This window comes from Sciurus carolinensis, chromosome 10 (genome assembly GCF_902686445.1).
Source record: "Sciurus carolinensis chromosome 10, mSciCar1.2, whole genome shotgun sequence".
Classification (NCBI taxonomy): Eukaryota; Metazoa; Chordata; class Mammalia; order Rodentia; family Sciuridae; genus Sciurus; species Sciurus carolinensis.
Genome location: NC_062222.1, coordinates 47,518,816 through 47,535,878, shown reverse-complemented (window position 1 = coordinate 47,535,878; position 17,063 = coordinate 47,518,816). Strand labels below are relative to the sequence as shown.

Below are 17,063 nucleotides of genomic sequence, written 5' to 3'. Positions count from 1 at the left end.
TCCAGAAGCTGCTCATAAATCTCTTTTAGAGATAGAGATAGGGCTCCGGCCTCTGTGCATGGGACAACTGTCCCCCTCCCTAATTTCCTCATCCTTCTTTCCATGTGGCACTGTCTCTCTTCAGATATGGGCTTAAACAGCTTTGCCTCAAGGAACCCTTCACTGACCAGCCAAGGCACATGCCCTTACCCCCACACAAGCATCTGTCTGTGTATGGTCGCTCTCTGTTCACGTGGGCACAGCTTACTGTGTAGCTGCTTGCTTATGTTTTTCGTGTATTCACTGTCTATCCTTCAATTAGTCAGCTGCATGTGAGCAGATTCTGTACTTTCATTTGTGCCTGGCCATCGGACATGAGCAATACATATTTGGGGAAATGATGAACAAATCTTAAAAAGATTAAAAAAAAAAAAAACAGGTCAATGGTCAAGGATCAAAATGAAAAAAAGGAAGAAAAGAAAGAAAACCTAGAAAAGAGAAGGAAATAGTAAATTAGCTTGTTGAAGAAAGAAATATATATGAGTTTCTTGGACATATGTAATTGCTATTACCTAAGGAAAAATTAAAATGTGGCTAAACAAAGAAGGTGAGGACCTTGAATCCTGTCTTTCTGTACAATGATTTCCTTTTCTTCCCAATCGTTAACATTCAATTGAGTTCTAAAAGGGAGGTGAAATAAATGTGGCTAATAAAACTTATTTCTGCTTATACTAAATGAAGTCTGAAAGTTGTCAACACTAACAAAGTAGGTTTGCGACATTTTGAGTAATAAGACCTTTGAATGTATCAAAGCAATTTTGGCTTGGCAAAGTTCCTTCTTTCATTTTGTTTATACCTTCAAAAGCTATAAGCAAATACCATTGGCATGAGCAAATATTACAATTTACATTTGGTAGGTGAGAAAATTGAAGCAACTAGAAGGGAAGTGAATTTGGGGCTTCCTGAATTCTACTGCCATGTTCTTTTTGTTAGAATAAGAAAAGGATTGTTGGCTTATTTAATTTTGACAACAGGGTATAGAGGCTGTAGTAAACTTGTAAAAAAAAAAAAAAAAAGTTGCTTGGTTTTCTTTTTTTAAGGCACTGGGGATTTGAACCCAGGGCCTTGTGCGTGCAAGGTATGCACTCTACCAGCTGAGCTACATCCCCAACCCTGGAGTTTCTTGTTTTAATTATAGTTTAGTTTCTTTTCAGTAGTTTAATAAAAAGTGGTTAGATAACCCACTATATGAGACTAAAGACTAGATTTAGTTCTCAAAGAAAGTGGATGGAAAGAAAAGGGCAACTTTCTGAAAGGCTGGTTTACTTGTGGAAATCTGAGAGGTTGCATTTGATGGACAACTAAAAGTGATGTTTTTATTCTCTTTTTAAAGATTTAGAACTGTGAAATCTCCAGGAATTTTTATAACTTTTAAGTGGCAAGGCAACTGCTGGAAGACATTCATAAGTTAAACATTTTAAAGGATAATGCTGCAAGTCATGGAAATAAAACAATGTGTGTTCATAATCCTCCTCCTCTCAAAGTGAAAGTAAATACAGGATGAAAGTAGGAAAAAACCCTCCAACTGTGTCTTAAGTACACTCCTAGCTTCATAAGTCAATTGATTCACAGAAATTTCCACAGGATAAGTCATAGATGGGGAAATACTGTGGGAAGATATCAGAGATAAATATACTTAACTTTATTATTTTTTATTCAAATACAGTTTGTTTTGTTTGTGATTGTTTTCAAATTCAATGGGTAGCATATTGTAATACATATGCTAAAAAAGCAAATGTAGATATATAAAGTAAATGTGGTGATTTATTGGTATCATTCATTAACTCCTTCCATAGAAACTTAATTGAGCACCAATTATGTGTGTTCTAGAATCAGGGATGCAGGCAGCTGGGGAGATAACACTGAACAATACAATTACAATCCCTGACCTCGTTATATATACACATTATATATATACTATATTATATATGTGCACATATATACATAAAATGAAAAAAATTATTTATTGAAAAATATTTTCTTATTCTTTCTCTTAAAATCTGGGACAGGAAGAAACTGCCATGTTTGGGAAATTCTGTTTCACTATGTATATACAGAAGATGTGATAAGGAAATGCATGATACAGCAACAATTTTATCTATTCAATGAAAATATGAAACAGTGCAAAGTAAAAATATTAAGTTTTTTCATTTGCTATATAAATTCTTCTAACTATGTGCTAGGACCTTGGACTGGTGATGGAATAAATAGTCTAGCTGTTTTTGTTTTGTTTTTCCTTCTTCCATGAGCTGGATGTCCAACTAAAAAAGAAATTATAATAAAGCACAATAAGGATTGTAGAATGAATTCCAAGGAGTTCTGCTGAGGAAGATAGTAGATGACCTAACTAATCCAGAGGAGGCTGAAAGGTTGTCCCAGTGAAATGATTTCTAAATTCAGGTTTCACTGGATTGAAGAATGACTAAGAGATCAGAAAACGGAAAAGTGAAGGTAAGGATTTGTGGGGAGGACAGAGAGCAAATGTCTAGGCAAAGAATAACATGGGCCAAGTTAGAAAAAAAAAAAAACCTGTCACTGATTGTTGTGGGAATATCCACAGAGGCAGGCCTTCAGGTGTGATTTCAAGAAGAGACAACAAGGTGGTTGGTGGCTCCCAAAATGACGTCGGATCTGCAAAGACTCAGAGGATGCAAATCAAAGGTGGGAAGTAGATAAAAGGAAGAAGACAGGGTGTTCATAGCAGGAACTGGGGAATGAAGAGACAGACAGTTCCAAGAACACGTATGTGGTGATCTTTTCCAGCAGATAAAATGGTGAGGAATGAGTGACATGGTCAAACTGTTCACTGGGCTGCACAGACCTCTACTTTCAAGTAGGTAGAAACAGATAAGAAATTCATTTCTACATTTGTTGGTGGGATTAATACTCCAAAGAGTTGAACACAACAATAGTAACTCTTCCATAGTAACTCCACACATGATTTAAACCAGTCTTTGGCAGGTTGCTCCTAAACCTGGACTATACTGTAGTTGCTGGCCACAGAGAAAACCCAGCCCAGTGGCTTTTATATTATAGTTCCACAACATTTCCAGATGACCAGTCTGGAAAGGCTTAGATTGCTTTACCATCCAAAGGCACTGAGTTGGATCAAAAAGAAAAAAAAAATCCTATTAAAGTGAATCAGTCAATGATGTAATTTACTACATCAATGGCAGAATAGGAGCATTTTAAAAAATTTTACATCTCAAAGTTGGTTAATGATGAATGAATTTTACATAGTGAACACAAAGACCACAGAAGAGTGTTTCCAACATGCTGGAAACAAATTATATGACAGAAGCAGGAAATGTTTAAAAAACACATCAAAAATTATATTCCAATTACAGCATTCTTGGGATGAATGCTACAGGTCAGATTACATATTATACGTGTTACAGATTCTTATTTACAATCCCCTGTTTAGACCTATTGAAAGTTTATAGAAATGATTTCCGTTCTAACTGAGGCATTTCTTGTGCTTAATTTCAGCTGACTAATAAAACTTTTTTTATGGAAAAAAAAGAAGAAAAACAACCAATCTCGTTGATTTCCATTTCCATGTGGTAAGAAAAGCTAATATTTATTGAAAGTTTATGATGTGTGAGTCAGTATGGTAAATGATTTGCATTAATATATAAAATAAGAACAGTATTCCTCTGAGATAACTTGGTCCTTTCAAAGAAAAAAGCTGCTACCCTATTGTAAAATTAAATTTCAAAATGTGTGATTAAAGAAACAAATATTGACTTATGTTCCAAAAACGAAGCTTTAAAAATATATCTTCTAAAGCATAAAATACTCTCTATAAATCCACATAGATGGAGGTCAGACTTGGTATAAGTTTTTTCACTTGAAGAAATTGCTCTTTGTAGAATATTTCCTTTCTTTTTTAGGCAGAGGTTGGCAACTATGGCCAAATCCAGCTGACCACCTGCAAAGTCCCTGAGTCAAGCACAGTTTTACATTTTTAAATGGTTAAAAAAATATATATTTCATGACACGTGAAAATTACATAAAAGTTCTGTGTCCGGGAATAAAGTTTTATTGGAACACAGCCACACTCATTGTTTACATGTTGTCTGTGGTTCTGTTCATGCTACAGCAGAGCTGAAGAGTTGTGACAGAGACCATATGGCCTACAAAAACCTAAAATATTTATTTTCAGGCCCTTTACTGAAAAAGCTGACTGACCTCTGCTTTTAAGAGAAACCAAGAAAGTTAAATATAACATCATCTAGGTTTATACATTTAGGGTTTCAAATTTTGACTTCAAGAGTAGTCAACTCCTAATCTTGGTCTCAAATGCATTAAAAACTTTCATGTCATTTGATTGCAGCATGGTACTTAAAATTTGGCAGATCAGTAAAATGGGTCTACAGCAGTGGAACTCAACCAGGGTGAATCTGTACTGCAGGGAATATCTGGAGATGTGTGGACATGTTTCTTTGTTGCAACTCAGGGGTGCTGCCGGCATCTAGCTAGTAGAGGCCACAAGAAACTGAACATCTGCCAGCTCCCACAGTAGAGAATTACTTGGCTCAGAACATCAACAGTGCAGAGGCCAAGAGACCCTGGTCTGTCATTTCTTATAGGAAACTGAACGTTCTCTCTAATCTCTAGACTGCGTCTCAAATACAAACACAATTGCTACATGGTGACATAGATTCATACCCATTCCATGCCACATTTACATTAATATTTATGAGGAGAAAGAGAAATCTTTTTGTTGTGTGTTTATGTTTTTATGACTAACCATTACCCATCTGTACTGTACTAACTTTTAAAGTTGAATGTTTTATTTTCAACTATAAGCCTTCATGAATAATGCTTTTAATCACTCAATTATTTAGGCTGATTTATGTTATAATACACCTGATCCTGTTTTATATTCAGTTTCTTAAAAGATTTTCTTCATCTTAACACAGGAAAGGTGAAGTAAAAATATCAATGTCAGAAATGTTATGACGTCAGATGTCAAAGAATCCAAGCAAATTCTACAATGATGGACTGGAGAGAAAAAAGAGGGAGGCAAGAAGAGAGGCCACAGACCACGGCACTATACCTGCAGATCATGGTTTAAAAGGCAAAGAGACTATTAATAGACAAAATATCCAGATTCAGTGGGTTTCAAGTCGAGGCAAATTTTTAAAACAGCATTAAAGGATCTAACCAGGGAACATTCATTTATAATCAAACTTTTAAATTTCATAACAATCCTCTAACATGTTCTCTCTTTAAATTGGGACAAACTGAATCACTTCAGGAACTCTATTTTATATCCCTGTGTATAAAGGGAGCATTCCATGTAATCATGGACAAGTGTTTTTCTTCTTTGAAAGCCACATTACTGGAACTTAGATATACATTTTCTAGCATTTTGGACACATTATTTTGCTTTCAAAATATTTAAATTTGTGGGAAGGGTTCAAATTAATCACTTTTTAGAAATCAAATATTTAAATGTCTTCTAATCTTGGAGAATTATCTCTGATCTTTCATGTTAGGATACTCTGACTCATTGCTCTCAAAACTTCCCATTTTCATACACATGAAATAACAGTTTTGCTCATACAAATGCCCTTTCATATTTCATGAAACTGTACCTTTTCGCCTGTGTCACCTTTGGGGCCACTTTCTCCAGTATCTCCCTGAAGAGGGGAAAAAAGCGATACATGTAAAATATATTGGTGACAAAGCAAAGACTAGTTTTCATGAAGTTTTTCTTTCATGTAAAATATATTGGTGACAAAGCAAAGACTAGTTTTCATGAAGTTTTTCTTTCAAACACACCATAGATAAAAATCTGTGGCAAATGTTCTACAGAGGTAATGTCCTTTTACCTGACCAGCTGCCTGATTTCAATACAATTAATTTTATTACAACGAACATGGCTGAACAGTTTTAAACTCCATAATATTAACGAGAAAGCAGTAATTTATCTGCCTTTTAATAGTGAATTTGGATATTTAAGCCTCCTCGCTCTGCTTCTTTTCTCCTCTGCTCAATGCTCCTCTATAATGCAGATATTTTTTTCGTTTTCTTTTTTTATTTAAAATTTTTATTTTTACAGACTTAATTTTGATTCATTGTACACAAATGGGGTACAACTTTTCATTTCTATGGTTGTACATGATGTAGACTCACCATTCATGTAATCATACATGCACATAGGGTAATGACGTGGATCTCATTCCACTATCTTGAGGTTCTTTCTTGACAATTCTCTTAGTAGGCAATGATACCTGTCTTGTCACCTCAGTATTCTCTGTGCCACACCTGCCACCTAGGCTCCTGTTCTCTCTTTTCCCTTTGTTGGTATAAATTCTACTTTGTCTTCAAACCCATCTCAGCTCTCCAGGGCCTCAAAATGCATGATGTGGCTTCCGAAACTTGTGAACCGAGTGTTTATTTATTTGGTGCTACATCATACTCTGCATCTTTTGTGCAAACACAAAAGTTGCATTTGGGAAATGGAAGTTTATATATTTTATTATAAAACTTTTAAATAAATCATAATAAAATGAGTTTGGTGAGTTTATGCTTTGTTATTCTCGAATCTTCTGATGCTTATTTCCTGATATCTCCTTTCTACTCACAAAGCAATGCCCTAGGGGAAAAGGAATTCATTTATTCTCCATGCTTTGCCTCTGTAAATTCTTGAAACTCAGCTTTATAGTACAGTATGTTCGAGGGGAAATGTCATGGATTTGGAGCCAGGACAAGCCTCTCCATTTCTGGCACTTTTGGGGCAGATGAAATTCTCTTTTCATTAGGGGTCTCTTGTGTAATGTGACGATAAGGGCACCTTATGCAACTTTAATAAATAAGTGCTATCCTGTGTCTAGAGCAACTAGGGCATAACTGGCACATCCTAGACCATTAGTGATAGCTGTTATGATAACAATGCACAATTGTTCATATATTCCATGGGATGGAACACCTGCCTGGCCGGCTTTAAGAGGTCACTTTTCTGTCATTTAAAGAGTTCATTAAAATAAAAGAGAAGCCAGTAAGGATGGTTTCTTGGGACAGAGGAAGTAGAGGAAGGAAACTTCTTTTTTATTCCTCCATATTTTCTTTTATTGTTTCAAATAAGCATGAAGTTTACAGTGACAGATACTCTACAGTGGAGAGCTGGTGACACCATCTGATGAGAGCCTAGCAGGATGCTTCACTGTTCCCTTTTCCCTCTGTAATTTCAACACAAAACAGTCACCTGATGACTAATTAATTTCAAGTTAATTACCATGAACTATTAGATGCCAAATAAATCTAAGCTGAGGGAACTTTGATAGGCACTTTATTTGTATGCTTTTTTAAAAAAATTGTAGAAAATTCTTTTATTAAAAAACAACCTCATTAGGAAAACTGGCTCTGAGTGGTTGTTAAGACAAGGGTATGACTAAGCTGTCCCTTCATGAAATTGCTTTTACACTCCTCTATTTTGTTGTTGTTCCATTTCAATAAATATTTTTCCCTTTTTTGTTACAATGCTTAAAAATATAGTTGCATTAAAGATATATATATATATATACATATATATATATATAAATTTTTTTCTCTTTAGATACACTTCTTTTGAGTTTAGGGGTTACAATACTGACTTATCAGAAAAATCCTACACTTAGGAAGAGTATGACGTAGAGTCTTGCTTGTTTCCCACTCAGCACATTCTCAAACACTATAAAAGTAAATAGCATGAGAACCAGGAAAATAAGCACCATCAAACGCACTGAGAGTCTAAAAGTAATCAGGGCGGGCCCAAAAGTAGTAAGGAAAGGAGTCTAACAGAAATTTAACATGCTGCATCCCGCTTCGCCTTTTGTGTCTCTTTCTGGTTTTATGAGAATTCTTTGTGGGGCAACTTTCAGATAATTGTTGCAGGTAAACATCTGTATCCCTTTAACCCAGTGACATAAGAAGCAGTACAGAGAGATGTAGATGCTTAGAAAAGTATTGGAATGGCATCAGCAAGTACGCACTACAGAGATTTTGCAGGTCTATGGAGTTTCAAAAGCCATTTAAAGTCTGTCATAGAATAATTCAATTTGCTCCCCTTTTCTCCATTTCTTTAAACATTTTTATTCAAACTTTTCTCTGTGCACAAGAATTTACACTATTTTTTTTCTTTCCCTAATTTACAGCTTGAAAAATAGGCAAATGAGCATGGTCATTAACTACGCCCCCACCCTCATCTATCATATCTGTCTATATGTCCATTCATCTATCAACCCTCCATTCATTCATCCAGTTCAGCTGGGTACTTCTTGGGGGTAAAAACATAAACACAGGCAGAATCATACCTTTTCTCCTTGTTCTCCAGGTTCTCCCTGAGTAAAAGAAGAGATTGGGTGGCATTAAATGACACAACACCTAATTAAGCAACATCAAACAAACCAGATATTTGAACATACGAGGTAAACTATCATTACTTTATTTTGGTTATATGCAGTTTCTACCGGAAAACAACTAGTAAGATGAGTTTCCTGCAGAACTGAGTATGAATATCAATACCACATGTACTCTTAATTCTTGACTTTTTTAGGAATAAAGACATGGGCAGTGTTTCAAGATGATGATGATCCAGAAATGGGCTGAGGCACTAAGGACCAGAAGAGAGTAACAGTTCAATATCTGGAGAGACTTCTTAATCAGCTACTTTTTATTCCACTCAAACTCTAGCATGTCCTCCCACAAAACCATTTATGCAAAGCATCCCCAGGTGTGAGGATTATTTCACAAGTCTGGAGTCCCAGTGTGGTTCACCAATCTGTCTTTTCTTAACATGGTCATGAACCTGAGATCCTCAACTCAAACCTCTTCACAATATCACACACTCCCTCTAACTGTTGATGTTCCAGTTGAGGAATATTTTAGGAGTCACCTTCAAGGAAGACACAAAAAAAGGGGCAGAATTTCAGTGAGTTTTGGAGAGGCATCCTTACTTGAAATGATGACCACAAAATATGAGAACTAAAATGCTCTGAAAAGAATATCAGTTTTACTTTACCCAGGCAAGGACAGGGGATGAAGTGAGAAAGTTCTAAAGTACATCATCCATATTATGATATATTTCCAGATGAAAAGCTTGAGGGTTGCCATGAGATGAGACTGCTTTTTTAAAAAAATGGCATAAGGCAATTACTGTGAGTTTCTTTGCTTTTTTTTTTGTTTGTTTGTTTGTTTTTTTAAGTGAAAGTATAACCCACTCTAGAAGTCAGTTCGGAGGCAAGCCCTTTTCATTCTGGGGAACTCGACCTGACCCTTTGGCTTTCTAAATCTCTGACCACCTTCGCTTCTCGACATCCATCCTGATGTCAGGTCGCTAGGCAACACAAGAATAGCACTGTGAATATGCATTTAGCATTAACCCCCATCATTTGGCTTTTTAGAATGGAGCAAGAGAGGGAGGAAGACAGGAAAACGGCTGCAGTCCCAGAAGGCATATTTTCTTTCCTTCCCTGCAGGACAAAGGACAGGTCTATAAATTTTAGATCTGTCTGAGGCGCCTGTCAATAAGCAATGTGATCTGTAAAATCAGCTGACAGGCATCTGTGGGTAGGGATACGCACCAGCACAGCTGATGGGATTAGGCACTAGTTTTGTACTTCAAGGGATGTTCACTCATCAAAGGATTTGGGATTTGTCTGCCTGTTTGGTTTAAACTAAATTGTCACCAATCTTTTTATATTTAACAGATTCATTTGTTCTTCAAGAAACAAAGAAAACATGTGATCCAAAAAAATCTTCATTACATTTTTTCCCTATTTAGTAATTCAGAGCTACATTCATTTTTAAATTTTAAACATGCCACATCATTATTCTGCTCTTCATCTGATTAACTGGTAATGTTGTGTAGAAAATGAAGGTGGCCAAATCTTGAGGAAAAGCTTCCGCAGAACTGTGAATATCATCTGTAGGGAGGTTTGTAAATATGTACATTTTGGACAGTATTTAGATGATTTATGTTTCTATATGATCATGAAGTGGTAAAATGACAATAATCATATTGAAAAAAGGGGTTTTCTTTGGTTAATTATCCCAGACTTAAGATTTCAGACAATCATATCCTATTTGTTTTTCTGCTTTTTTAATGGTAATGAAAATTCACGAACGTATTTATTAGTCACAAAGTTCTATACTGTAGCATACTACACCATTAACAAAAATTCCATCCAAGTGCCACCAGAAGAATATTTTAAAAATTGTGATAGCTTACAATTGGATGGAAATCCATAAGTTGAGTGATTCTTTTTGGCTTTATTTGTACTAACCTTTGGCCCCGGTATTCCATTCTGTCCAACTGCTCCAGGCAACCCAGGCTCACCCTCAAAATAAAAACAGATATCACTAAGTAAAACAGACAAAATCAGCACATTATGTAGATAGAGGAGACAATCATTCAATAATGCTCTAGAGAAGAGAATAAATGACTGTTAGAGTAAACACAAATTAGCTTGTACACTTTAAAATTCTATGTGCTAGAGAACAAGGTATACAACAGGTTAATTTCTTTGTTCTGTCTTTTTATCACTAAGAAAGATGAAGGAACTTACCCATATAGTTAATATCTAGCATGGTACTAGGTACATCATAGACATCATACAAATACTGGTTGAATGAATAAAAAACCCTTGAAAATGTAAAGACAACCTAAGGTAGAGAACTTTTAAGTGATTCATTAGCTCAGAAAAATAAAGAGGAATTCATAATATTTTCATAATAGATCTAATCAAATGATGATTCACAAATCTAAATCTTGAAGAACACACATCTTTGAACACCTACTTAACTTATTTAGACACATTTGATACAAAAGATAAAAGTAAAAATGGCTTTGATTTCTCTTTCCAATCTTATTGTAAAAATAATTAGAACAACATATTAGGACATAATGGCTCTGATTCTCATATTGAAAGGCAAGCTTTCAGGGGGGAAGATGATGGTTACTAACCTAGAAAAAATATCCATTTCAGAAAGGTGATGATTTCTAGTAGTCTTTCTGCACTTGGGACCAGCAATAGTCTTCCAAAGAGGACAAGAGCCCCACAAAGTGCCCAGAAGCAAAAGAAACCCACCAACCTTGTCCATTTCTACTTCTAGGTGGTTCCAGCTTAGATCCATGAGAATCTCATTTTAAAACTCCCTGCAACCCCTTTCCTGTGTACTCCAACTACTGAACAACTTCCTTCCATTGAGGGTGGTAAAGTTGCCTCATAGTTGATTTTTTTAAAAAAATAGACTTATTTTTTAGAGAAGATTTAGGTTTAAGTTACAGAGTTGAATGATTTTAAAGAATATTTTCTAAGTCATGGGATGGGTAGGAATTGAGTGATTTTTATATTTGTGTTCTCAGCCTCAAAAGTATGTATAATAATAAAGTAACCTTTCTTAAGTGCCAAGATCTTTACATTCATTAATTAGATTAGTTCTCAGAAGCTTCTATGAGTACTATTGTTATCTATTTTAAAGGTGAAGAAACTAAGGAATAAAAATAGGAATAAAAAAAAGTAATTTTTCCAGATTTATAAAAAATATAATCAGGATTTGAACTCATGATCTGGCTTAAAAGTTGGGCTTTTAACACTGATGAATGAGTATATCTCGAAACTGGGAAAGAGTGAATGATAAATACTTCCATCTTCATTGTCATTTGGTTTATATGCCCCATTTACAAATGGCTTTCCAGAATGTATAGAAACCTAAATTAAACATAACTTACATAAAGATGATTTATGCCTTCCTACCAGATTAATCTGTCATGTGAAGCTTGAGGTCTCTTTCTAGAAGAGTTCAAAGTTCTCCACCACTGTTGTGCTGGATTATTATAATTGCTGAAGTCTTAAACTTCTGGAAGAAACTCGACTTCCTTTATAAAGTCACACTGTAATGGCAACTCTTGCACTTTCCTTGGTAAAATGACAAAATTGTTGACTTAGAATAATGGTGGCCATTATGGGAAAATTTTGATATGCCATATGTATGTAACAAAGGATAAGAACTTGGAAACAGAATACACCCTGAAAGAGGACTATCATTTACTGTGGAACTAGAAAAAGAGCTATTGAGTCTGCTTTGTTCAAAGAATCCACAACAGGATGCACTAATATCATAACTCATGGTTTAATGCAAATAAGAGATGCTGTCAGGGAACAATGCAAACTTTGTTTAGACTTTCAAAGAATAACCATGGTAGCCAGAGTTATTTAAAAAAAAAAAAAAATGGTTAAGCCCCTGGAACCAGACAAAATTCATGCTGAGATTTGAAACAAGAAAGAGAAATGTTGCTTAGGTATCTGCCTAACATTCTCCTTAATATATGAACATCAAGGGACTAAAACTTGATCCCTTTTTCTCTTTGATTTTACATATTGGTAAAATAATCTTTAACCTAAGATGAAATAAAAAATTGTACCAATAATCTCATCACTCTATAATAACTGTTTTCATTTTGTCCTGTTTCCCTATAGTCTTTTTTTTAAACTTACGCTTAATATTTCCAAACAATTGGAAGCATATTACATAGTTTGATGTTCTGATTTTTATAACACACACCTTTTCACATGATATTCATGACTATCTTGTGAACAGTTTGATTATCCTCTATCAAAGACAAGTGTGATCATTTGTTTAATCAGCCCCACATTGTTGAATACTCAGGCTGTTTTCAATTTTTGTTGTTAAAGATAAACTAAAATAAATGCCTCTGTAAACATGCTCATATTTTTCTGTCAAATTTTTAATTATGATAAATACCCTGGATTTATGTTTTAGTCACTGAAAACATTTTATGTCCCTAACTGCATGTTTCTAAATTGCTTTCTAAGAAGGATCTGTATTTGTTTTCACAACTTCATCATCATTGGATATCACAATTTTAATTCTTTTTGTGACTGCTTAATATGCACAAATAAGAGCTTACTGCTGTTCAATTTAACATTTCTTTTTCACTTTCAAGTTAAATATTTTCTCATGAGTTTATAATTTAAATAGGATTCATAGGACTTTAAATCTGGGCAATGAATACTATTACTTGAATGAAACAAAGGAAGATGATAAGAAACAGCAATGACTCATAGTATTTTTACCTTTAATAAATAATAGCAAGAAAAATACATCCAAGTTAGATTAGGGGGCCTTGGAACATTCTATCATCTCCCAGGTAGTGTGAAAGGAATGTTCCAGCTGAAGTATTGTTCAACGCTGAGAACCAAAGCTAAGCTATGCCACCCTTCATGAATTCATTCACCTAAGAGCTAGTGAAAATCCAGTGTTATTCTACTATGGGCTCAGTGTTTCATGGGCTATAAAAGATGAGACAGACATGACAGGTGACTATGCTCAAAGTTTATTTTTGAATGAGACAAACATATATACATAATAACTGAAGGAGACATCTAATTGAGTTCATGGTTTTTTTTTTTTTTTTTTCCTTTTGGAACAAAGTTTTCTTGCATTTCACAAAGAGGTATAATAAATAAAAATCAAAACATAGTCTTAATGAGGAATGAACTATGTCATATAGTGCATTGATTTGTTCCAATATGAAGACAAAATTATGAGTGCACTTCAAATAAAGTTCTAATGATATTATACTATAATAGTAAAACATGAACATATAACAGAAACATACACATATTAGAAAGGTTCAAAAACAGGAATGAGGTTGCATGTGTGTGTGTGTTTGTGTGTGTAGCTAGTCTTGTGTTTGTTGAATAACCTATCCATCTTATTCTGAATGCCTTCCAAATTTACAAACACTGAAAACATTCAATCAATGGTAACAAAGAAAAGCAAGCAACGTCTTAACCACAGGTAGATGGATGGGGCTCTCTCTAGCATACTTTAAGTTTTAAGGCTACTCCCAGTACAGTACTCCCAAATGACCTTTTCCATATTTAAGCTGAAAGTAAGTTGGACTGACTTTTAAAAAAGATGGTTGACTGTTTTTATTTTTATATATATAAACCAACTCTTTAGAATTCTAACATAAAACATCGCTTAAGGCTTTTGCAATTATCTTAGGTACTGCTATTCAAGGGCAACTTGAAAGAGCACTTAACGACAGAAAGGAATGCGGTTTTCTCAGAGACTGAGTGCTAAAGGGAAACAGGTCATTCAGCAGTAATATCACTCACCATCACTTCAATCACAATACCTTTCCATTCTTTCAGTGGGAATTTAAGATGAGTTGAGCTTTACATTTTTAGCATAATGTAATTTTAAATAGAATTGTTTCTTTTTAGTATTGCATTTTCAGAAAATATTCATCCAAACAGAAGAGGAAAATAACTTCAAGGATCACGGGCTGGGCATTGGATGGAAAGGGCGACGCAGAACACAATGTGGCAGGCAGCAGACATAGGTTGTTCTGCCCCTGGAGCTGATGATGGTGGTGAGTGTGTGAAATAAAATAAAGACTAAAAATGGGCAGTGTTGGTCACTGATAACTCCCTGAAAGTCTGGGTGCACTGGGCCTTTCTTCCTGACAGTGACTCAGCCCACAGAAGAGTTTCCCTGGCTTCACTGGTGAGCAAGACCAGCATACGGCCATTCTTCTTCTGCAAGCAGCCATGGGACTGGACGGGAAGGGAAGAGAAGGGGGAAGGAGGAAGGGGGAAGGGACAGGCTTTATAGGCTTCAGAGCCTCAGAACTTTTGACAACAATTAGATAAATATCACTGAGTACAGGAGGGTTCTTTGAATACAATGAGGCTCCAAGCAGCAATTTCCAGAAAAATCTTTTAGGGCAGAGTCAGGAAAATGGTGTCCAGCTCTCCATTCATATTTATCCATATTCTCCCTCTCTTCTTATAACTAGACACATATAGTATATATTTTGGTTGAGTTTAGTTTTCCATTCTAGTCCTCTAATGGCAGATGAGTACAAACATGAACTTGGGTGAAGACAGGAGGTATATGGTCAAAATACTTAACCTCAAGCTCTACACAAATGTAGTAGACAAACAAAATATAAGAATCCTATTCCCAAATTCTTTGTCTTTTTGTACCCCTGCACACTTCTGTAAACTCCAAGGATAAATACATCCCCAACTTAAGAACTCTGATGGAAGAGATATTCAGTTTACACTAATGATCCTGTGGAGCAGCTCCACTGTTCTTTACTAAGTCTGTGTGGGCTGGCCAGGTGCACTATTTATCATTTTGTGTGTTGAGTGCATAAGTAATTGTTGAAGTTTTGTTTGTATGCCGTTCATCCTTCATTACAGTTTTTCTCTACGTTTTCTTCACACTGCACTCAGTGAGAAGCAAATGTTCTCTGGGGACAATATAGTTAAAAAAAAAAACCCAAAAAACCTTTGTATCTGTTCAACCTACTTCTAAATAACACAAAGTAGGACAAATCAGAATAAAAAACCAAAAACTGAGTCACACTACGATGATGAAGTCAGAATGGTCCACATTAGATTCTCACAATATGAAAATAAATGGAGAAACCATAAATTAATAACTAGCTACTTGTTGGGTATAGATATTAATTTTAAAATGTATAGCCTCACAGTATTTAGAGTCTAAACAGAGAAATATCAATCCCACATTATTTGACCCTGTGGGCTCCTGAACAGTTTCTCCACTTCTCTTTCGGTCTAGAACTGCTAATCCTATGTCCTATGCCACAAAGACCCTCACAAGAGCTGAATCTCTCAAATGAGCAGACTCAAAATCTGTGCTGTTCAATATGTTCAAGATGGTTCATATGACCATATGCGGCTGCTAAGCAGTGGAAATGTGACTAGTCCTAATTGAGATGTGACGTTAAAAGACGACATTGAAGATTTAGTAGGAAAAAAATGTAAAGTATCTCGGTAATAATGCGAATATTATTCATTTTGAAACATTAATTCATGACATTCAAATGAGAATTTTGAATATATAGTGAGTTTAATAAGATTTATTATTAAAATCAGTATTACCTGCTTCTTTTTACTGTCTTTCCAAATGGCTAACAGAAAATATATAAGGACATAGGAAATTTATATTTGAGACCTAAGTTATTATATTTCTCTTTAATTATAAAATTCTTCAATAATTAGCAGATGTGATGAACCAAAGTCTTTCAAAGCAGGGAAAGAACACACTTAGTAGTAAAGCAAATCAACACGCATTGAGACTACAGAATGGAGATTACATGGTATATGGAGTTAAAACCCACCACAAGCCAGGGCAGTACTTGTGTGGGGTCCAGAGAAGCAGAGGAAAGTTCCGACTCAGGCCAGTGTAATTACTGGAGGATAAGGGCTAGGATACCTTGTGTGTGATACAGGATAGCCATAGTCACCTCTGCTTAGAGGCTGTCAGGGCTTAGGTTGATTCTAGGGATCTCCTGAGCTCCTTATCACCTACCACCCTCAATATTGTATCAAAAGCAAGTTAGATATATTGCTCTTTCACTCCGTTCTCTCCAACTCTGCACCATCTCACTCAGAATAAAAGCCCAAATCCTTACAATGGCCCCCAGGCTGCTCCTGCTTCTCTGACTTTCCCTTCCACTTCTTCCTGTACTCATTCTAGTCACACTGACCCTCTTGCACTAACAGGCTTAGCAGCCTGGCTACAGTCTTTGAACTTGGAGCGTTCTCTGTCAGATCTTTAATATTTCCCCCTCAGATATCTAAGGGATTCCTGTCTCCCTTCGCTTGGCTTTGGCTCAGTTGTCCCCTTATGACAGAATGCCTCCCTCCCTTTTACCTCCTGTGACCACCACCGCCATACACTCCAATGCCCACGGCTTCACTTTCTCTACTGTACCAGTTGCCACCTAAAACATAATTTTTGTTTCTTTACTGTCTCCCCCACTAGGACTGCCAGGTTTGGCAAATAAAAATACAGGACATTCAGTTAAATTTGTGATCGCCCACCGCCCGCGGGGACAATCACAACGTGTACGCTTTTCTTGATCACAGGAACCAAAAGAGCTTTATTCTACAAGTCTCAGACTTATATTGAGAACATCAGCCTATCAGAGAGTAGACTACCAGGAAAGTCAGCCTATCAAGGAACAG

General features: G+C 35.7%; 1 protein-coding gene across 2 annotated transcripts in view; it reads right to left on the bottom strand.

Annotated features, from left to right (window-relative positions):
• The window catches only part of Col25a1 (collagen type XXV alpha 1 chain), a 434,308-nt gene that overhangs the window by 62,239 nt on the left and 355,006 nt on the right, over nucleotides 1–17,063 (bottom strand). For both annotated transcript variants that reach the window (XM_047566623.1, XM_047566624.1), the window contains exons 12-14: nucleotides 10,314–10,367; nucleotides 8,343–8,369; nucleotides 5,643–5,687 (exon numbers count right to left, since the gene is read on the bottom strand). In XM_047566623.1, coding sequence (XP_047422579.1) covers nucleotides 5,643–5,687; nucleotides 8,343–8,369; nucleotides 10,314–10,367 — 126 coding nt within the window. The remainder of the gene's footprint in view (nucleotides 1–5,642; nucleotides 5,688–8,342; nucleotides 8,370–10,313; nucleotides 10,368–17,063) is intronic.